Here is a 22551-nt window from a genome sequence, read left to right as displayed (position 1 = left end):
ATGCCTTTGGCGTGTATTGCTTTGAGTGAAAGTGAGGATTTGCTTTCATCAATTGCACCAAGAATCTTGGCTAACTTATCAATTATTCGTTGTGGCGTTTGTTAGATTCTCATCTAAATCCTTCGATCATTGGTGTTTCAGCTTCTCTAAGTGTGGGGTGCCATAGGAAGTGGGTTTATTAAATCTTTGGATTCCATATCTACGTGTGCATGTGGGTTTGAGACTTGTGCTATAGGGTTCCACGTCACATACCACCGAGCCTCAACCCACCTTCAACTACCAGATCCCCCAGCAAAGTAGTCGGAAGATCGGAGAAGGGAGCGGAGGAGCTGGTAGAGAAGAGGAACCGACAGTCAGAGCCCGAGGAAGGAGGGTAAGAGAGCTCATTAAAAATGACGAAGCAAAAAGTTATTTCGCAAGAACGATTGGGAGGACAAAAAGTGAGGAATGGGGAGAATGGTATCGCCTGGAGAAGAGGCCAAGGCAGGAAGAGATAGACGTAGACCAGAAGTTGTAGAGAATGAAGGAGCAACTCCTAGCTGAGCTGGGGGCAAAAGATAGTAGCCAGACCCTCCTATCCACATCCTCACCATTTTCCGGGTGGATCCAGCAAGAGACCATCCCTAAAAAGTTTATAATGCCGCCGATGGCCACGTATGATGGAGCGGGGAACCCACGGGAGCACATCCTAAACTACAAAACATTTATAGAGCTCCAAACCCTGTCAGATGCTCTGATGTGCAAGGCCTTCCCCACAACCCTCACAGGACTTGCAAGAGCCTGGTTCAACAACTTGGAGGCGGGGAGCATTAAAAGCTTTAGAGACCTCGCCAACATATTCATCAATCGGTTCATAGCAGGGGTCCCGGCTGAGAGGAAGACTAGTTACTTGGAGATAGGGCGGCAAAGGAAGAATGAATCACTAAGGGAGTATGTGGCCCGTTTCAACACGGAGGCTTTGCAGATCCCTGAGTTAGATGAAAACCGAGCGGTGGAAGCCATGCAAAAGGGGACCACATCCCCTGAGTTTTTTGGATCGTTGTACAGAAAGCCCCCAACCACCCTAGCAGAACTGATGAAGAGAGCCAAGAAGTATATAATGCAGGATGACGCCTTAACAACCAGCAGGTTTGCCAGGGAGGCTGGGGATAGGGGGAAGGCAATACAAGAAAGAAGGACGGAGAGACCAGAGAGGCGACAGAATAAGGGGCCTGAGGTGTATAGGAGCCCTGGGACATAAGAGATCAGAGGGTGTACCAGCCCCAGGTCCCTGAGGCAGCCATTCCCCTTAATGCATCCAGAACCAAAGTGCTCATGGCAGTACAAGAAAAGGACTTCCTCCAATGGCCTAAGCCGATGAAAGCCGACGCTAGCCAGAGGGACCCTGACAAGTATTGCCAATACCACCGGACCCATGGCCATGATACCAACAACTGCTACAAACTAATCAGCGAGATAGATAGGCTAATAAAGAGGGGGCATCTCCCGAACTTTGTGAAGAAACCAGAGGGAGAGAGGTCCCAACAGAACGCCACACCGGAGAGACCCTGTAGACAAGGAGCAGGGCCTGTGAATGACGGCTCTAGAGGAACCATAAATATGATTGTAGGAGAGACTAAAGCCCGGATGAGCAGGAGAGGGAGGAAGAGAAGCCGAAGTGGGGAGGGGCACAACAGGGAGATCTTGCAAGTAGTAGAACACTCCCCAGTGACCATCTCCTTCTCCTCGGAGGATGCTCACGGGATTAAGATGCCCCACGACGATGCTCTTATCATCGAGGCCATCATTCATAACTACCGGATCCGCAAGATCCGGGTCGATGATGGGAGTAAGGTGAACCTGCTACCCTATAGGGTTTTTCAGCAGATGAGGATACTAGAAGAGCAGTTGGTAAGGGATCAGGCCCCAGTCAAGGGCATTGGGGGAGTCCTAGTGGCCATAGAAGGGAAGGTGAAGGTGGCCCTAATCTTGGGAGAACCACCCTTGTCTTAGACTCACTACGCAGTTTTCCTAGTGGTGAAGCTCCCATTAAGCTACAATGCAATCTTGAGAAGGCCTGTGTTGTACGACTTTAAAGTGGTGACCAACATCAGATACCTAACCATGAAATTTCCAACAGAGGCAGGGGTGGGAGTAGTTTGGGGACAACAGGAGGAAGCAAGAGTAGTGTACCTAGCCACGGTGGCAGAACCAAGTTTAACAGCTGAGGGGATAAATCCGGAGGTCATGGAGGTCCGAGATGAAAAGAAAGAGGTCAAGACGGAGCCCGTTGGAGAGTTGGAGACATTCCCGCTGTCAGAAGAAGAGACAGACAAGGTCTTCAGCCTCAAACCGAGCCTTGACGAAGAGCAAAAAGCGGCAGCAATGGCCCTAATCCGAGGACATGCCTTGAGCTTCTCCTGGAAGCCTTTTGACATGCCGGGAATAGATCCTGAGGTGATGACCCATAAGCTCAACGTCCTCCCCGAAGCGAAGCCAATAAAATAGAAGAAAAGGGTGTTCGGGAAGGAGAAACAATAGGTCACCAGAGAAGAGGTGCAGAAATTAGAAGAGGCAGGATTCATTAGGGAAGTCATGTATCCATAGTGATTGGCAAACCCTGTGTTAGTAAAAAAAGCCAATGGCAAATACAGAATGTGTATAGACTTTATCGACCTGAACCAAACCTATCCAAAAGATTGTTATCCCCTTCCTGACATTAATAAAATGGTCGATTCCACGGCCGACTTTGATTATATGTCAGCCCTTGATGCGATGTCTGATTATCATCAAATTCCAATGGATAGGTCAGATGAAGAGAAGACCTCGTTCATAAAGATGGGACTTATTGCTATAAGGCCATGCCCTTCGGGCTGAAAAACGCAGGGGCGACATACTAGAGACTAATGAACAAAATCTTCAAAGGCCAGATAAGGAGGAATGTAGAAGTATATGTGGATGACATGGTGGTGAAGAGCCAGACCTTCCAGCAGCACTTGGCCAACCTAAAAGAGGTATTCAAAGTACTGGAGCATACTGAATGAGGCTGAACCCAGCGAAGTGTGCTTTCTTCATTAGAGGAGGGAAATTTCTGGGCTACATGGTCAGTGGAAAGGGCATCGAGCCAAACCTAGAGAAAGTGCGAGCCATACTAAAGATGCCAAAGCCGACCTGTGTAAGCGATGTGCAGAGGCTCACAGGGAGGGTGGTAGCACTCAACCGATTTATGTCAAAATCTGCAGAAAGGTGCCTGCCATTTTTCAAGAAGCTGAGAAAAGTCCTAAACTTCGAATGGATAGAAGATTGCCAACGAGCCTTCAAAAGCCTCAAGCAATACCTCAGTTCAACACATGTACTCAGCAGCCCTATAGCCGAGGAAGAACTTCTGATCTACCTAGCAGCCTTAGAGCAAGCCATAAGCACAGTACTAGTAAGGAAAGAGGAGAAGAGCATAAGCCAGTCTTCTATGCCAGCAAAGTGCTCAAAGCCACCGAGGTTAGATACTTGAACATAGAAAAGCTAGCATTCGCCCTACTGTTGGTTGCAAGAAAATTCAGAGTTTACCTTGAAGCCATCAGGGATTTGTGATGACAGATCAGCCCTTAAAGAAGATTTTTAACAGATCGGAAACATCAGGTCGGATGCTCACCTAGTCTGTTGAAATCGTCACGTATTGTCTTGAGTATCGACCTCGGACGGCTATCAAAGCTCAAGCCCTTACTAACTTTATAGCAGAGTGCTCCTTCAATGAAGAGCAACCAGAGTCCAGTAGAGAGTTGCTGGGTGCGGCAGGAGGAGAGAGCGAAGGACAACCCTCATAGGAATTCAACTAGAAGTTGTTTGTAGATGGGGCGTCCAATGCTAAAGGCAGTGGTGCTGGAATACTGCTAAAAGGCCCAAAAGGGTTCAAGGTCTGCTACGCCCTATGACTGGAGTTTACAGCTTCTAATAACATGGTAGAATATGAAGCCCTAATAAATGGGATGTTGATAGCAATGGAAGTGGGGGCAACTGATCTCCAAATAAGCAGTGACTCTTAGCTGGTGATTAATCAAATAACGGGGATATACCAAGCAAGGGACCCCACCATGGAGAAGTACTTGGCGAAGGTGAGAGCTGTAGAAACTGAGCTCGACGAGCAGGGAATTATTGTGCAATACCAGAGGATACCTCGAGAGGAGAATGAAGAAGCAGACCTGCTTAGTCAGTTATCTGAAGAAGAATTAGAACAGCTCCCGGACGAAGTATACATACAGCATATCAACATTCCCACCTTTGAAAAGCCTGTCGCAATAATGCAGATCGATGAAGGGAAAAACTGGATGACCCCGTACCTAGAGTACTTAGAAAATGGGAAGCTCCCTGAAGATAAAGCTGAAGCGAGAAAAATTGTAGCCCGACCTGCCAACTATCAAGCAGTAAGGGAGACTCTATACCAAAGGGGGAAATCCAGCCCGTGGCTTCGATGTGTGGGTCCAGAGGAAGCAGCTAGGGTCATTGAGGAGATACACCAAGGAATCTAGGGAGCACACAAAGGAGCAAGCACGTTGGCAAACAAAATTTTCAGGCAAGACTACTACTGGCCCACGGTCAAAAAAGAAGCAGAGGAATTTGTCAAAAGATGTGGCATATGTCAAAAGTTTGCTAACGCCATCAACATCCCAGCTACACTCTAATCCAGCATATCCAGCACTTGGCCATCCTCACAGTGGAGTATAGACATCCTGGGTCCTTTCCCTAAGACCACGGGGCAAAATAAGTTCGTGATAGTAGCTGTAGAGTGCTTCTCAAAGTGGCCTGAAGCTGAGGCCGTCCCCACCATCACAGCACGCAAAGTGAGAGACTTTGTCTAGAGCAACGTCATCTGTAGATTTGGGATACCGAGGATGCTTATCTCAGCCAACGGCAAGTAGTTCAACTGCGTGCGAATGAACATTTTGAAGTAGGGGGCTATCAAATATGTGCTTTGCTAGCACACTTGTTCTGAAGCTTGAGGACCAACTTTTTTATGGGCAAATATTAATTGTTATTTTCAGCATTTTTACATGTAACTTGCGCGTAAAACTTGCGAGTAACCATTTTAGGATAAGGGACTGACAAATATTGTACGGATCTAATAGGGCAAATTTCTAACAATTGTGTGGAGCAAACCTATATTATTCAAATGGATCTAAAAGGAGTTTAAAATCATATTCATATGATCAATATACATTTGGGGCGTGCTTCAACTCATATGGGACAGATTTGGTACAACACTTGCAATCATAGGCTTAAGGAGTCTAATCAAACCTAAGGGCCTAAACTATACAAAAGGAAGCCTAAAGTGAAGATCAAGAAAAGTTTTTGTGAAGATTCAATTTTGTCATGATGGTTTTGCTATATTTTATTATTTAAACACTTACTTTATTTTGTCTTTGTTTGGACTTGTATTTTGGCCATATTTTATCTTTTAAGTTTTAGAGTATTGGGCCATGTCTTGGGCTGATATTTTAATACTTATGAGTTTGATGTGTTATTTTTGTGTGTGATTGGGTTTAGACCTTATGTGTGCCTCGACCAGGCCTAAGAAGAGTATCTTAGGGTTTTATTTGTTTTCTCCTTACTATATAAGGATAAGAAAATCTTGTAAGAGGAGTTTTGAATCTAAATTTTTAGAATTCTTTTTCATGCCTTTGGCGTGTATTGCTTTGAGTGAGAGTGAGGATTTGCTCATCAATTTCACTAAGAATCTTGGCTAACTTATTAGTTCGTTGTGGCGTTTGTCAGATTCTCATCTAAATCATTCGATCATTGGTGTTTTGGCTTCTCTAAGTGGGGGGTGCCATAAGAGGTGGGTTTATCAAATCTTTGGATTACATATCTACTTGTGCATGTGGGTTTGAGCCTTGTGTCATAAGGTTCTACGTTTAATGTATACCCTTACAAAATTGGCTCCCAAATTTTGCTAGCTAAGCACATATTTGACAGCCCCCTGGCCCGAAATGGTCACTCTTTTGCAACCACAAATCATTTGTTAAAATGATCGAAATAACATTTAATGTATACCCTTACAAAAGCGGCTCCCAAAGTGGCTCCCAAAAGTGTTGATAAGTTAGCCTCAAACTCACACGCACAAGTAGATATGAAATCCAAAAATTTGATAAACCCACCTCTTATGGCATCCCACACTTAGAGAAGCTGAAACACCAATGATCGAAGGATTTAGATAAGAATCCGACAAATGCCACAACAAATAGTTGATAAGTTAGCTAAGATTCTTGATGCAATTGATGAAAGCAAATCCTCAATCTCACTCAACACAATACACACCAAAGGCATGAAAAGAATTCTAAAAATTTAGATTCAAAGCTGCCTCTTACAAGTGTTTCTTATTCTTATATATAAAGGAGAGAAAATAAAATCCTAAGACACTCTTTTTAGGTCTGGCCGAACTACACACTAGACCCAAGCCCAATCACATGCTAAAATAACACATTAAATACATAAGTATTAAAACATAAGCCCAAAACATAGCCCAACACTCTAAAACTTAAAAGATAAAATATGGCCAGAATTCAAGCCCAAACAAAGCTAAAATAAAACAAGTGTTTAAATAATAAAATATAGTAAGCCCATCATAACAAAGCTGAATCTTCAAAAAAGCCTTTCTTGATCTTCACTTTAGGCTTCCTTTTGTGTAGTTTTAGCCCATAGGTTTGATTAGGCTCCCTGAGCCTATGATTGCAAGTGTTGTACCAAATTTGCCCCATATGAGTTGAAGCACGCCCCAAATATATATGGATCATATAAATATGATTTTGAACTCCTTTTAAATCCATTTGAATGATATAAATTTGCTCCACACCATTATTAGAAATTGTCCTATTGGATCCGTATCAATGTCCCATTCACTTTCATCATCACTACCCACTACATTTTAGTCTTTACTCATCCTGCCTTAAATCAATAAAGAACAAAAAGAACTAGTAAATATGGTGTTAGAAATAAAAGCACTCAAGTGTTTGCACTCTTACCACTCTTTTGCCGATTCTTCAATTGCACTTCATAAACTAAGGTCAACCAACCAACCATAATGTGCGTTTAAAAAAACAAAGAAGAAAACCTGAAGAAAGAAGGAAGCGCGTAAAAACTAGAAAAAGACACTGACAATTTGGAAAGTAACACACGAACAAGGTTTTGTGCTACTTGAAAATTATCACCTAGAGTATAGACATAAGCAAACAATACTCTAGCAATGTCAAGGAAGCAAAAGCAAGCTTAAACCAAAAAACAGAAACTTAGAATTCAAATGAAAACGAATCTGGATAAAAGTTTGAATTTGATTCACTTCAAAGCAAATTAAATATGGATCTATTTAAATCTACCCAAAAAGACAAGTATCAAAACCCCACAAATAAAATTTAAAAAATAATAAATTTCACTCATCTTCAGCATTATGGATGAATTTTCTGATCTTTTTAATATCAAATCAATTTAGATGCAATTGCCTTAAATGTGCACTTTAGGAAATAGGCAGAATTTCTTTTGTCTTCTAATTTGAATTCAACCCAATTCAAAATTCAAAATTAATTCTCATAAATTACAACAATTAATTGAGATAGGTAAGGCAATATAGATGAAATAGAAGCATATCACAATTTCGGCCACATCAAGATAAATAAGGCAAAGATGACAAGAGTATTCCTTGGAATTTCCTCTTTCTTTCTTTTTTTTTAATAGATTTCGAATTTTTCTCTTAAAAGAGATTAGGTAATGATTCATAATCAAGAACGTGTAGTCATAGACACACAAATTTCACCGAAATCAATAAGGAAGAAAAGGAAAACTCAAAAACCCTAAAACCTAAGATAAATAAGAATTTACATCAATTTGGCTCTGATACCAATTGACGTGAAACCCTATGGTACAAGCCTCAAACCCACACGCACAAATAGATATGGAATTCAAAGATTCGATAAACCCACCTCTTATGGCACCCCATACATAAAGAAGCTGAAACACCAATAATCGAAAGATTTAGATGAGAATCTGATATACGCCACAACGAATAGTTGATAAGTTAACCAAGATTCTTTGTGCAATTTGATACGAACAAGAAAATGGCACGATGTTTCAAAGATTTAAAATGAAAAACTCCAAATCATGACAAATCAAGCTACCATCACTTAATTCAAGACTTACGAAATGAGAACTATATTTGGGAAGCATGGGAGAATAAGAAAATAAGCAACACACTCTTCAAGACATGTAGACGCGCAATACAATTTCAAATCACGTAATGCATGTATGACCAAATTGCATTTAGAGTAATTTTATTATTTTAGTATTTTGTGGGATTTGTTTTAAATTAATTGACTTCTATAGGAGCAAGGAAATAATACGATGCTTCAAATATTTAAAATGGAAAACTCCAAATCATGACAAATCAAGTTATTATCGCTCAATTCAAGACTTACGAGATGAGAAGTATATTTGGAAAGCATAGGAGAATAAGGAAACAAGTCATACTCTCTTCAATACATGTGAACGCGCAACACAATTTCAGATCATGTAATGCATGTATGGCCAAATTGCATTTACGCTAATTTTGTTATTTTGGTATTTTAGTATTTTGTGGGATTTGTTTTAAATTAATTTGGCCTATATTAGAAGCCAAATTCGTGTAGCCTATTTAGGAAGGAGATTTCTCCAAGATAATTTAGGAAAATAATCTTTAATGTAATCCAAGTTTGACTATTTTACTAGATATCCTTCTTATATTGTAATTACACTTTTCTACAATAGAATTAGGGTTTTGAAGGCTATAAAAAGAACCCTTAAGGTGACAGCCACAAAAGGGAGTGAATAAAGATGATTTTATGAACAATATTTAGTTCTTCTCCATTATTTAGCAACTTATCAAGGTTTAACCTTGTGGCGTTCTAATAAGGATCTCCTCCATGCTTAGTTAACTTATCAAGAATTTCTTGTGACGTTCTCGAAGCTGGAATCGCTTGATTATCTATGTTTCTAATCACATTAGTTGGTTAAAGGTGTTGTAGAGCAACCTTCGCTCCATTATCTATGTTTCTTATCACATTTGTTGGTTAAGGGTGTAGTAGAGCAACCTTTTGGAAGATATCTTTGCTTTATTTGTTATCAAGTTGTGTGACAAGGTTTTTGATCACATGTTGATCCTGGGTTACTATGGCATAAGCCTCAAACCCACAAGCACAAGTAAATATGGAATCCAAAGATTTGATAAACCCACCTCCTATGACACCTCACACTTAGAGAAGCTGAAATACCAACGATTCAAGGATTTAAATGAGAATCCGACAAACGCCACAATGAATAGTTGATAAGTTAGCCCAAATTATTGATGCAATTTTGATTCAAAAATTCTTTTTTTACAAATGTTCCTTATCCTTATATAGTAAGGAGAAAAAAATAAAACCCTAAAATAACCTTTTTAGACTTGGCCAAACCACGCAAAAGGGTCAAGCCCAAATACACACTAAAATAACACATCAAACTCATAAGTATTAAAACATAAGCCAAAAACTCTAAAACTTAAAAGACAAAATATGACCAGAATACAAGTTCAAACAAAGCCAAAATAAAATAAGTGTTTAAATAATAAAACATAGCAAATCGATCATGACAAAACTGAATTTTCACCAAAAGCTTTCTTGATCTTCACTTTAGGCTTCTCATTGTATAGTTTTGGCCCAGACTTGATTAGGCTCCCTAAGCCTATGATTGCAAGTGTTGCACTCAATCTGCCCCATATGAATTGAAGCACTCCCCAAGTATATTTGGATCATATGAATACGATTTTTAACTCTTTTTAGGCCTATTTGAATGATATAAAGTTACTCCACACCATTGTTAGAAATTTACCCTATTGAATATGTATCACAAACATTCTTTGTGGTCCCTATCTGTTTTTGTGACAATAAAACTAATATAACAAACTCACATTGAAGGAGAAGGTAACCTAGTCTTTTATGGAAGGTGAAGTAATAATATTCAAATAGTTCAAATAGAACAACATCCCATAACCCTTCATCATCACAACAATCCACACGGGAAAGCCTATTTTGATAATCTAACGGTAAATTGGCTTTAACTAATTTAAATTATCACTTCGAAAAAATAAGACCTTAAAGGAATTGAAAATATTAATGTTGTACGAAACTTTGAAAATTTAATATTGAGGAGATTATATGAAAACTAAATACTAATATTAATAATTTAAATAAAATAAAATTAGTTACTCAGTTGTTATAATATAAAATTTTTATTGCAATTTTATAATTTTCTCCTTTCCTCTTATATATATATATATATATATATATATATATATTTATCTGGTACTTGGGGTTTTTTGGTGGTTTTATTGAGGTCTTCCGAATACTCGGAAAGGGCTTTAGAACTGGAACTGGATTTTATTTCCTTTTGCTTATTCTTCTTTCTTCCCATTTTTCTGTAAAAATTCTCATATTAAAAAGTCTGGAATATTATTTTTACTACCTTTAATATATTCAATTTCAAAATAAAAAATACTTAAAATTGCTTGCCATCTAGCAAAAATTTGTTTAGAGGCAAGATTTTTAACATCTTTTTTTAAAACATCTTTTGTTGATTTACAATCAATTCTGACTAAGAACTTTTGATTTAACAAATCAAACTGAAATTTATTTATACAAATAACAATACTTAAAATTTCTTTCTTAATTATAGAATAATTTAATTGGGCAGAATTCCAGTGTCCTGAGGTAAACTGGATTATTCTTTCTTTATCATCTATTTTTTATTTTATAATCTCTCCATATCCTAAATCTGATGCATCCGTTTCCACAATTTTAAATGCATTTGGATTTGGAATATATAGATAAGGAATTTTCTTTTCTAAAGACTTTATATACTTTATAATGCTGGTATACTCTTCAGTCCATGGTCCAACATTTTTCTTAAGTCTATCATGCAATGGTTTTATCATTCTATTTAAATTTGGGTAAAAATCTATAACATAATTTAGACAACCTAAAAATCTCTGTAATTTGGTTTTATTAGTTATTTCATCAGGAAATTTGTCTCCAAACATCATGGTTCTTTCTATGGGCTGAATTATACCCTGTTCTATATAATGTTCTAAAAATCTAATTTTAGTCTGGAATAAATTCATTTTAGTTTTACTTAGAGCTAATCCATTCTTTTTTATTATCATACAAAATGTCCTTAAATGTTTAAAATGTTCTTCTATACTCTGGCTGAATATTAAGACATCATCTATATAAACTATGCAGAATTTTGAATAAGGATTAAAAATTTCATTCATTATTCTTTGGAATTCTGATGGTGCATTTTTTAATCCAAAAGGCATTACGTTCCACTCATATTGGCCAAAAGGAACAGTAAATGTTGTTTTATACCTATTGTTAGGATGGATTTGAATCTTCTCTTAACATTAACCTAGTAAAAAATGTAGTTTTATAATACTGAAAATCACTTAGTTTTTTACATTTTAGATTACTTAATAACTCAGCATTTTTATCTTTTAAAAGAGAGGGATCTCCTATAAAATGTAATGAAATTATTAGAATTAAGGTTGATACCGCATCCTGAATAGTTTCTCCTAACTCATTATATATGGGTTCACCATCACTATTTACCTTAATTGAGTTTAAAATTTCTAACTGCTGTATATCTGTTAGATGGTAATCCCACCAACCTTTTAATTGTCCTGTAAATCTTGCTATAATTATTTCAGCTATTGCTCTATCTGAAGCAAAAGACTGGGTTTTATATGCATTAGCTGCCATAGTCATTTGCTGTAATAAACTTAAAATATTATACTCAGACAACCCATCTATATTCCATTCATAGACTGTCGAGGCATTATACTTGAACTGAGAGGTACTAATTGGTTTATCTAATAGTCCTAGATCTGGTGCTCTACTTAATATTTCTCTATGGGATATGAGATTTATTTCAAATTGTTTTATATCTTCTGAATCTGGCTGACTTTGCTCAGTTTCAGATTCTAATTCTTCCTCTATTACATTTATATTTCTGGACTGAGGTGTTTCTGGAATTATGTTTTTACTAGATTCTGAAGTTTCTATTTTACTTAATTGGTCTTTCAGACTTTGCAAAAATTCATTTTTATTTGCTTTTAATTCCTTTTGACTTGAACTTGATATCTGGTATGGTTTAAAAATATTCGGTTTTATTTCTTTTTTCTCTTCTATTTCTACTTCTTTTTCTTTTAATATTTTCTCTATCTTTTTTAACTAAGTTCCTATACATATTAAACTTGCATTACTAAAATTATTCTGCTCTATGACCTTTTTATCTGTATCATTTTCTTTAGCTATTTTATTTGGTGTACAAATTATTTCATTTTCTCCATGTTTTATTTTACTAATCGTCTTAGGTGGAAAATCACTTTGAATTACCTTATCATTTACAATCCATTCTGGCCTTTTATCTCTTACTGTTATTGGATTTATACTTTTTATCGTTCTTAATTCAAACCACTCAAAAAATTTTATTTTTCCTATTTTACTAACATATTCAAAGTATTCTTCTTTTAATTTTTCAAAATTATTTTCTTTAACAATTTTATTTAATTTTCTTAAATTTTTTGTCTTAGTTATTTCTTTTAAAAATTTCTTTTCAATTTTTTCTTTAATAAGAACATTTAATTATCTATTTATATTATTTATATTTTCTGTTATAGCAGATGCTGATGGTGATGATGGTGAAGAAGGTGCTATTTCAGCCTGATAATTTAAATAATTTTCTACTGGATTATAAACTGCTTGGGGAACCGAAGAACTATAGTCTACTCCTTTCATTTTAAGATGTCTATCTGGAATATCTGATGCATAATATTTGGGTTTTACAATAGTTTGAATTATAGGTTTAGGTTCATCTTCTCTATAGGTTGCATATATTACTGATGGTATAGCTGATACCTTCCTATGTCTTCTGTTACTACTGACGATGATGATTCTGTATATCTACTACTTACACTTCTATTGAATTTTAATGATACTTTACCATCTTCAAACTATTCTATCTTACTTAGACTTGTATTTGGTTTTACCTTTTCTTGTTCTGGTGGAGGTACTATACCTTCTAAAATCCATTCTTCTGGTAATGTTATATCTTTCCATTGTATTGTTTTAGGTATTACAGTATTTTTAGTTAAATTTGTTTGTAAAAACCTTGTTTCTCCCTTCTTAGGTTGTAATTTATATTTAGTTCCAAATGCTGAATTCATAGCTTTATAATGAATTTTATATATTAGTGCTATTGGGATAGATCCTTATTTCATTTTATAATTATGGATTTTTATTTCCAAAACTATGCTATCTAAAATGTTTAAATCATTTAATGATATTGTCATATCTGGATATACTTCAAAAGATATGGGTCCTTCACTTAAACTAGTTTCTATAGATCTTAACAAGGAATCCTGAAAATTTAAAAATCTTGCATCTCTTACTACTGCTAGTATACTAGTGTTTAGTCCTTTCCTGGTTAAAGGTTTTATTCCTACTTGTATTAATCCTATATGAATATACTTATATTTTTTACTCCTATGATGATTTAATGTTCTTCCTGATAAAAGAGTTATTTTCTCAAAAGGTTTACTTAATTGAAAATCTCTTTCTTCTGTTTTAATTACATAATCTGTTTTAAAAATATTAAACTTTAGAATTTTATAAATCTGTTCTTTATCTACTTTAGGAATTTCCCATTCATCTATGCCTTTTACAAAATCTTCTAATATTAATTCATTTTTGTTTATTACTCTTTTTATTTCTGAAGACTCTGAATCATCTGATTTTACTGTACTTGTCGATTTACACAAAAATTGATCCATTTTCAAAAATCTTGAATTATGTCACGGCCATTGCCTGTTATACCCTATGACGCCTAAACCTTGGCTAAAACGGGTTCAGTTGGCATACCCAAAACATATTCTTTCAAAATTTTTAAACATGGACTCTTTCTCTTGCAAATAACATGGCTCTGAAATTAATTGTTCTTCTAAGAATTGTATTCGTTTTGAATCTTTCTGGAGTTGATGCCTTAAATCTTTTACTTCAGTTTTTATTATTCTAATTTCTCTTTGCAATTCTTCTATAGATGTTGTTTCTTTAGATTTTTTTTTTTTACTTAATATTTTAGTTAGAATTGATTGTAAATCAGCAAAGGATGTTTTAAAGAAAGATGTTAAAAATCTTGCCTCTAAACAAATTTTTGCTAGATGGCAAGCAATTTTAAGTATTTTTTATTTTGAAATTGAATATATTAAAGGTAGTAAAAATAATATTCCAGACTTTTTAACATGAGAATTTTTACAGAAAAATGGGAAGAAAGAAGAATAAGCAAAAGGAAATAAAATCCAGTTCCAGTTCTAAAGCCCTTTCCGAGTATTCAGAAGATCTCAGTAAAACCACCAAAAAACCCCAAGTACCAAATAAAAATCAAGAAGACTTAAAGAAATGGATAGAAGACTTGAGTAAATCGCCAGAAGTCATTAAAGCCCTGCAGAATATAGCGTCTTCTTCGGGAGACTCAGGTATGGTTTCTAAATCTAAAGCAATCGTACCCGCTTATGGTACGGCTAGTCTGTCTCAAACTGTGGATAGTAAAGACTTATCAAACCCGTTGAAGGCTGTGGATTTGCCAAAAATCCAATCTTCCCAAGGATATAACACTAGTTTTCATAAATGGATTTTAAAAAATAATTCAAAAGTTGAAATTGAAATTGAAAATGGTTTTAATGATATAAATCCATGGGAAGTAATTAAAAAGTATTATCATGAGAATTGGTATTTTACACTGAAAGATTTGTCAAAACCTCAAGATTATTATTATAATATTTTAGAAGAAACAGCATCAGTTAAAATAAAACATAATTTTGATAAAAATCATAAAAATGTGATAGCATATTCCTCTATCCAAATAAAACGGGTTATCCATCCAAAGGATTGGCCGACCTCGAATTTATCTACTTCATTATCATTTAAAAATTTTAAAAAGCATAGTTCTTCCTATAATTATTTTGATTATATAGAAGCATGGAAAAATATTTTTTATATTCAAAACCCAACCACTACTCATTCATGGTTGATATATTTTGACCAACAGAGTATTAAAACCACCACCAGATTTCCAAATTGGTTTTTAAGATGATGGCAAGGTAAAGGTATTACTGATGATATTTTATCACCATAAGTTTTCCAAATATATCAGTATTTTTAAACCAATTATAAACCTGCCCAGAATGAAAAATATATTCCCCCATTAATGTATTTTTGTACACAGTTTTTTATTCCCTGGATATATCAATGGTATTTTGATTTTCAGTATATAACAGAGTTAAATATTCTTGTCATAGTAAGAAGGCACAAAGTAAAATGGTGGGGATCATTCAGGAACTCTACCACAGAAATGGTTGTAAAAAATTGGATACTTAAAAAAGCACAGTTCCCTACTGTGTCTTATGCTGATAAATTAACACTGCAACAAGGAGAACCATAATTTGGAGCCCAAAAAGCCCAATGTCAGGCCTTATTAGCAGCAGCTAAAACCCCTGAAGAGTTCAAAATAATTTGTCAACAGATGTTCAATCAGCTTACTCTAGAAGAAAAAGAAAAAATAAATCAATCCCTTGATAAAGAATCATCGAAGGAATCCTCTGGTAAACAAAAGAAGGCATCAAGCAAAAGAAAAATTAAAAAACAGTCAAGCTCGGAGACGGAGTCGACAACGTCATAAAAAACGTCATCCTCCAGTAAAGATCCGGCATTTTCTCACTGTGACAGTAATGAAGATGACTGTTATGGGATACTCTCAGCCATAAAAATAAAGAGCAGAACAGACAAAGTAAACATAAAAGAAAAAGACAAGAAAAAGAAAGAAAAAATAAAGAGAAAAGGAAAAGGAAAGAAAAAGAGGGACACCTCATCTTCGTCCTCATCAGCATAAGGACAGAAATAGTAAAAAAGAGTGGCAGACAAACTATTGATCTACAGTAAAAAGGAACAGAAGTGGCAGATAGACTATTCACCAATAGTAAAAAGGAGCAGCAAAAGACAGAAACAGTAGCAGACAAGTTACTATTTATGAACAGTAAAAGTTCGTGTGAATCAACAGTAAAGCTCTCGTGACTCAACAGTAAAGCTCTCATGACTCAACAGTAAAGGCCAGAAAATTTCTATATAAAGGGAGCCTCTCCCCTTGTGAAGGCACATCTGTATTTCTCCTCTTTCTCTCTATTTTATCTATCTTCACATTTTCTCTGTAAACTCTCTCTCTAAAACATTCTCAAATATTTTGTAAAATTCTCTGAAGTTTTATTAAAGAGATAGTAAGTTTCATTTTTATATCTGTTACTTATATAAGCCCGTGTTGACGGCACCTTTCTCTTCTCCCTCCACACTCTGACTTAATTCTGGGGATTCCAGGTTAAGGTTGCAGGAACCCTAGCTATAAAATAAATTTTATAATTTGATTTAAGTATGCTCTGTGGTTGCGGCTTATGCTGATCTTCCACATCAGAAATTTGTTTACTTGTAAAAATTTACTTATTAAAATTTGTTTATTTCTGGATCCTGTGTGTTTGTATCCTGTAAGTTTGTGTTTGTAACGATCCTGTTATTTGTTGGTATCAGAGCCAGGTCGCAGGTTTGAGCCACGGGGAAGGAAGGGTATTTAATATGGCCAAGGATAGTGCCAGAAGTGGGCTTGGTCTCCAATGTGGCACCCAACGTGGAGACGTTACCGCGTGCAGGCGCCCTAATGATAATAATCTTGAGGTTTTGCCAGAGTATAGAAGAACATTTTAAACATTTAAGGACATTTTGTATGATAATAAAAAAGAATGGATTAGCTATAAGTAAAACTAAAATGAATTTATTCCAGACTAAAATTAGATTTTTAGGACATTATATAGAACAGGGTATAATTCAGTCCATAGAAAGAACCATGATATTTGGAGACAAATTTCCTGATGAAATAACTAATAAAATCCAATTACAGAGATTTTTAGGTTGTCTAAATTATGTTATAGATTTTTACCCAAATTTAAATAGAATGATAAAACCATTGCATGATAGACTTAAGAAAAATGCTGGACTATGGACTGAAGAGCATACCAGCATTATAAAGTATATAAAATCTTTAGTAAAGGAAATTCCTTATCTGTATATTCCAAATCCAAATGCATTTAAAATTGTGGAAACGGATGCATTAGATTTAGGATATGGAGGGATTCTAAAAATAAAAAATAGATGATAAAGAAAGAATAATCCAGTTTACCTCAGGACACTGGAATTCTGCCCAATAAAATTATTCTACAATTAAGAAAGAAATTTTAAGTATTATTATTTGTATAAATAAATTTCAGTCTGATTTGTTAAATCAAAAGTTCTTAGTCAGAATTGATTGTAAATCAGCAAAAGATGTTTTAAAGAAAGATGTTAAAAATCTTGCCTCTAAATAAATTTTTGCTAGATGGCAAGCAATTTTAAATATTTTTTATTTTGAAATTGAATATATTAAAGGTAGTAAAAATAATATTCCAGACTTTTTAACACGAGAATTTTTACAGAAAAATAGGAACTTGCATATATATTCTAGATAAATTATATTTTTATTACATTAAAAGGCTTAATAATTTAGTACTTACATAAAAATCATATTATCATCAAATCTAGCTAATTGGCTATACATAATAAATTATAAATATGTTTCACATATATAATAATTTTAAAATAAAAGATTTTACATGAGTTAAAATTTTATAGTTATGTAATATATTTTATTTCAAAAAAAATTAAGTAATATATTTATAAACATTTATTTAAAATACTTTTTAATACATAGAATTTAAACACAATGCTTCTAAGTTATTTCTTTATACTCTTTATATGTTAATTAAGTAATATACTTATAAATATTAATTTAAAATATATTTTTAATATATAATGATATGAGCAAAGAAATAATACGATACTTCAAAATTTTAAAATGGGAAACTTCAAATCATGACAAATCAAATTACCATCGCTTAATTCAAAACTTACGATATGAGAACTATATTTGGAAAGCATGGGAGAATAAGAAAACAAGCCACATTCTCTTCAATACATGTGGACGTACAACACAATTTCAAATAGCGTAATGCATGTATGGCTAAATTGCATTTAGGCCAATTTTATTATTTTAGCATTTCTTGTGGCGTTTTCGAAACTGGAATCGCTTGATTATCTATTTTTCTAATCACATTGGTTGGTTAGAGGTGTGGTAGAACAATCTTCACTTGATTATTTATACTTCTAATCATATTGGTTGGTTAGGGGTGTGGTAGAACAACCTTCGCTCTATTATCTATGTTTCTAATCACATTCGTTGATTAGGGGTATAGTAGAGCAATCTTCTGAAATACATCTTTGTCTTGTTCTTTGTCAAGTTGTGTGAGGGGATTGTTTTTTTATCACAAATTGGTCATAGGTTCTGCATCAGTTGATATCAGAGCATGGTGATAGATAAATTCCTATTTATCTATATTTATTTGTTTCATAATTTTTTTTTAATTTTTTCAATCTATCTTTTTTTTTTAATTTCAGTTTATCTTATAATTTCTCTCAAAAAAATAAAAAAAATATAAAAAAAATTCAGTTATATTTATATAAAAAAAGAAATTTTTTTATTTCAGTAGTATGAGTTTTTTTTTTAAAAAAGTAAGATAAAAAAAGAAAAGTGAAGGAAAAAAAATAATTTTAGTTATTTGATTTAAAAAAAAAAAGAGAAAAGAGGAGAGATGTCAAAATTTAGTGTTTTATTCGCAAAATGTCATACTGAATTCAAAAAGGATCTCATATATGTCTGATTCTTTTCTTGTCATTATGGTTGAAGATTCAAGGATAAATATTTTCGAAAAATGAGAAAATGATACGAGTAAGAAAATAATACGATACTTCAAAATTTTAAAATGGAAAATTCCAAATCATGACAAATCAAGTTACCATCGCTTAATTCAAAACTTACGAGATGAGATTTGAAAAGTACGGGAGAATAAGAAAACAAGCCACACTCTCTTCAACACATGTGGATACACAACACAATTTTAAATCGCGTAATGCATATATGACCAAATTGCATTTAGGCCAGTTTTATTATTTTGGCATTTTAATATTTTATGAGATTTATTTTAAATTAATTTGGCTTATATTAGAAGCTAAATTTGTGCAGCCCAAGATAATTTAGGAAAATGATGTTTAATGTAATCCATATTTGACTATTTGACTAGAACCTTTCCTATATTGTAATTACACCTTTCTACAATATAATTAGGGTTTGAATACTATCAAAACACCTTTAAGTGGCAGCCAGAAGAAGCCGAATGAATAAAGATGATGTTATAATAATATTTTATTCTTTTCCATTATTAGCAACTTATAAGGTTTAACATTGTAGTGTTCTAATATGAATCTCCTACATACTTCGTTAACTTATCAATAATTTCTTGTGACATTCTCGAAACTGAAATCACTTGATTATCTATGTTTCTAATCACATTTATTAGTTAGGGATGTGGTAGAGCAATTTTCGCTTAATTATTTATGTTTCTAATTATATTGTTGGTTAGGAGTATAGTAGAGCTATATTCGCTCTATTATCTATGGTTCTAATCACATTCGTTGGTTAGGGGTGTAGTATGACAACCTTCTTGAAGATATTTTTATCTTATTTTTTATCAAGTTGTGTGATGGGTTTTTTTTATCACAAATTGGTCCTGAGTTTCGCATCATATAAACTTTAAAAGCAATGTTTTTAAGTTATTGTTTTATTAGAATAATTTATATGATGCCTCTTTCTATATTATATATTTTTAATATAATTATATTAAATTTTATTTTTTTTAGGATATGGATATGTAAATTTTTAGCTAATTGTCTTAATAAAATTTTATAAAAAAACTTAACAAGGAATTTTAAGAATCATTAATTTTCGAGTTTACGTAGTATCTTTTATCAAATTTTATTGATTATGATAAAAGTTAAATTAGAGTAGGATTAATAATTTTAAAAATTCTAAAATAATTTAAATATGAAAATAATATAAATGTAAACAATAAAAATAGGGAAGGACATTTTCACCAAATTCATTATTCCCTTCATCTCATTATAAATAAATTAAAATTATATTTTATTGGATGAATTATTATCAAGTTTCTAAATTTTAAAAAATTTCACTATTTTGTTTTTATTTTTAAAACACTCAATTAAAATTTTATATATTTCATAAAATTAACTTTTATTTTTTTATTAAAAGAAATTGTTAGTTATTTTAAATATTTATATTATTTAGTTATTATAATTTTATTATGTATATTATTTATTTTTTATAATTTTAAATATATATTTTTTAATTTCTTTGATCAAATTTAAAACAAATAAATTAATAGTGTCTTTAATGAAAAAGAGTTCGATTTTATATAATATAAAACTATTTAATTGAGTTGAAATAAAAGATTGGATTAGAATAATTTTAAAAAATTTAAGGACGAGGCAGTAGTCCCGCCATTTTATTCATTGAATGTGGAAATTAAAAATGTTAAATTATTTACTTCCATGATTTCACACTTGAAAATGCGTGAAATCACGAGAGAACATAGAAAGTGCCTGAATATAATAAGAGAAATTGAAAATTGCAGCTAAAAAAAAAAAAAGAGATTGAAAAAAGAAAATGGTGGTGAAAGGGCATTATGGTCAGACGGGGAGCTGAGGGAATAAATTGAAAGATTTTGAAGCAGGGTTCAGCTTAAATAACACGCCATCTGTTATCTGTTGCATCTCTCTCTTCTGTCTTCAAACGCGGAATTTTCTGACTCCTCTCCTTTTACATTCATATTGGAAAATTTTTGGAAGATTTCAATCTCTGAAGAACGAAGGAAAAGCGACTACAAATGGCAGATCAACTTACCGATGATCAGATCTCCGAATTCAAGGAAGCCTTCAGCTTGTTCGACAAAGATGGAGATGGTCCGGTTCCTCTCTCTCTCTCTCTCTCTCTCTCTCTCAATGCCTAGATCTGGCTTGGATTTTGTTATGTTGTGTTTATTTGTATGCCTAGATCTCGGTGGTGTCGAGTTGATTTGGTTCTTGTTTGCCTCAAATTTCTTAGAATTTTCTTGTGGATGTAGTACTGTTATCATGCGTTGCTGGGTTTTCTTTCACTCGATTTGGGATAATTCTGTGGTAGAATAATTTATTCAAAAATTGGGTTTAAGATTAGATCGCAGTTTGACCCATTTTTGCTCGAGATGTGAATTCCGATTTGCTTTGTTAGAATGTGGAATTGCTGGAGCCTGATGCACAAAGCAAGAAAGAGGGATTTTAATGGTCTTCTTCCTTACAAATAGGGTATTGAATAAGATTTTAACAACAAAAAGTCGATTGTTACGTGAACAAATATGATTCTGCACATTTAGATTCATGAAACTGTTTCAACTCTATTTGTTCTTTATATAAGGTACTTGGGCAGCATGATTACATTCCATAAATTGATTCTAGCTTTTCCCATTTTAGTTCCCCCCCACCCCTCCCGATACAGAGCTTGTCAATTTCATGATATGTCTCTGACCATTGAGATTAATTGGAACAATGACAGGTTGCATTACCACAAAGGAGCTTGGGACCGTGATGAGATCGCTGGGACAGAACCCAACTGAGGCAGAGCTCCAGGACATGATTAATGAAGTTGATGCTGATGGGAATGGAACTATTGATTTCCCTGAGTTTCTCAATCTCATGGCCAGGAAGATGAAAGACACGGACTCCGAGGAGGAGCTGAAAGAGGCCTTCAGAGTTTTTGACAAGGATCAGAATGGTTTTATTTCTGCTGCTGAGCTACGCCATGTGATGACAAACCTCGGCGAGAAGCTTACAGATGAAGAAGTTGATGAAATGATAAGGGAGGCAGATGTTGATGGTGATGGCCAGATAAATTATGAGGAATTTGTCAAAGTCATGATGGCAAAGTGATCAACCTAGTCCCACCAAAACTGAAAACAATGGAAGGATTTCTATTTTCCTTTTAATTTTTATTTTATTTTGTTTTGTTTTTGTTATTTTGGGAAAATTTTATCTAATGTTGTTGAATCAGGCTCTTTAAAGGCAGTTGTGAGATCTATCCGGGGTGGTCGACTGTTGGGTTTTACTCTTAATGTGATGTTTCTAATGAATTGCTAAACACAATTGCCTTTGGCACTTTGTTTTCGTTTTTGTAGTCTCTTTTGAATTTGAACTTACTTTGGAGGATTCAGTGCAATGTGCTGGATTTTTGGATTATCTGCGTGTTTGTTTGTGTGTGTTTCATTAATTTAGCCATGTTGGTATGTTCAGTTGCATCTGTTATTTGGAGGTGAATTTTCTTTATAGAAATTGCTTTGTATCGTTGGGCTTTGCATTTATCCAGTTTCTTGTTTGGACAGAAAACTTGCTGTTCTTGTGCTAGAAAATTGTCTACCAAACTTGAATGTAAAGAAAAGTGTATGCACCA

General features: G+C 34.0%; 3 protein-coding genes across 3 annotated transcripts; all 3 read left to right on the top strand.

The window, feature by feature from the left end:
- The first annotated feature begins 646 nt into the window (after positions 1-646).
- On the top strand, positions 647-1240 carry LOC110623222. The gene has a single exon (XM_021768150.1). The coding sequence runs from the start codon at positions 647-649 to the stop codon at positions 1238-1240; it is 594 nt and encodes a 197-aa protein (XP_021623842.1).
- Positions 1241-1314: 74 nt separating this feature from the next.
- Positions 1315-1992, top strand: LOC110623224. Its single transcript, XM_021768151.1, has one exon. The coding sequence runs from the start codon at positions 1315-1317 to the stop codon at positions 1990-1992; it is 678 nt and encodes a 225-aa protein (XP_021623843.1).
- Positions 1993-20723: 18731 nt separating this feature from the next.
- On the top strand, positions 20724-22340 carry LOC110623465 (calmodulin-7). The gene is made up of 2 exons (XM_021768425.1): positions 20724-21032; positions 21661-22340. Exons 1-2 carry the CDS (start codon positions 20957-20959, stop codon positions 22032-22034), a joined length of 450 nt encoding a protein of 149 aa, XP_021624117.1. The 5' UTR covers positions 20724-20956; the 3' UTR covers positions 22035-22340.
- Positions 22341-22551: the final 211 nt, after the last annotated feature.

Source organism: Manihot esculenta, chromosome 9 (assembly GCF_001659605.2).
Source record: "Manihot esculenta cultivar AM560-2 chromosome 9, M.esculenta_v8, whole genome shotgun sequence".
Classification (NCBI taxonomy): Eukaryota; Viridiplantae; Streptophyta; class Magnoliopsida; order Malpighiales; family Euphorbiaceae; genus Manihot; species Manihot esculenta.
Note: the sequence above shows the minus strand (reverse complement) of the source record. Positions and strands in the feature narration are given on the sequence as shown.

Excerpts from the sequence above, each read along its gene's own strand:
- LOC110623465 (XM_021768425.1), top strand. The coding sequence starts at position 20,957 with ATGGCAGATCAACTTACCGATGATCAGATCTCCGAATTCAAGGAAGCC. Across the intron at positions 21,033-21,660 it reads GTTCGACAAAGATGGAGATG|GTTGCATTACCACAAAGGAG; the intron begins GTCCGGTTCCTC and ends GAACAATGACAG.
- LOC110623222 (XM_021768150.1), top strand. The coding sequence starts at position 647 with ATGGCCACGTATGATGGAGCGGGGAACCCACGGGAGCACATCCTAAAC.
- LOC110623224 (XM_021768151.1), top strand. The coding sequence starts at position 1,315 with ATGGCAGTACAAGAAAAGGACTTCCTCCAATGGCCTAAGCCGATGAAA.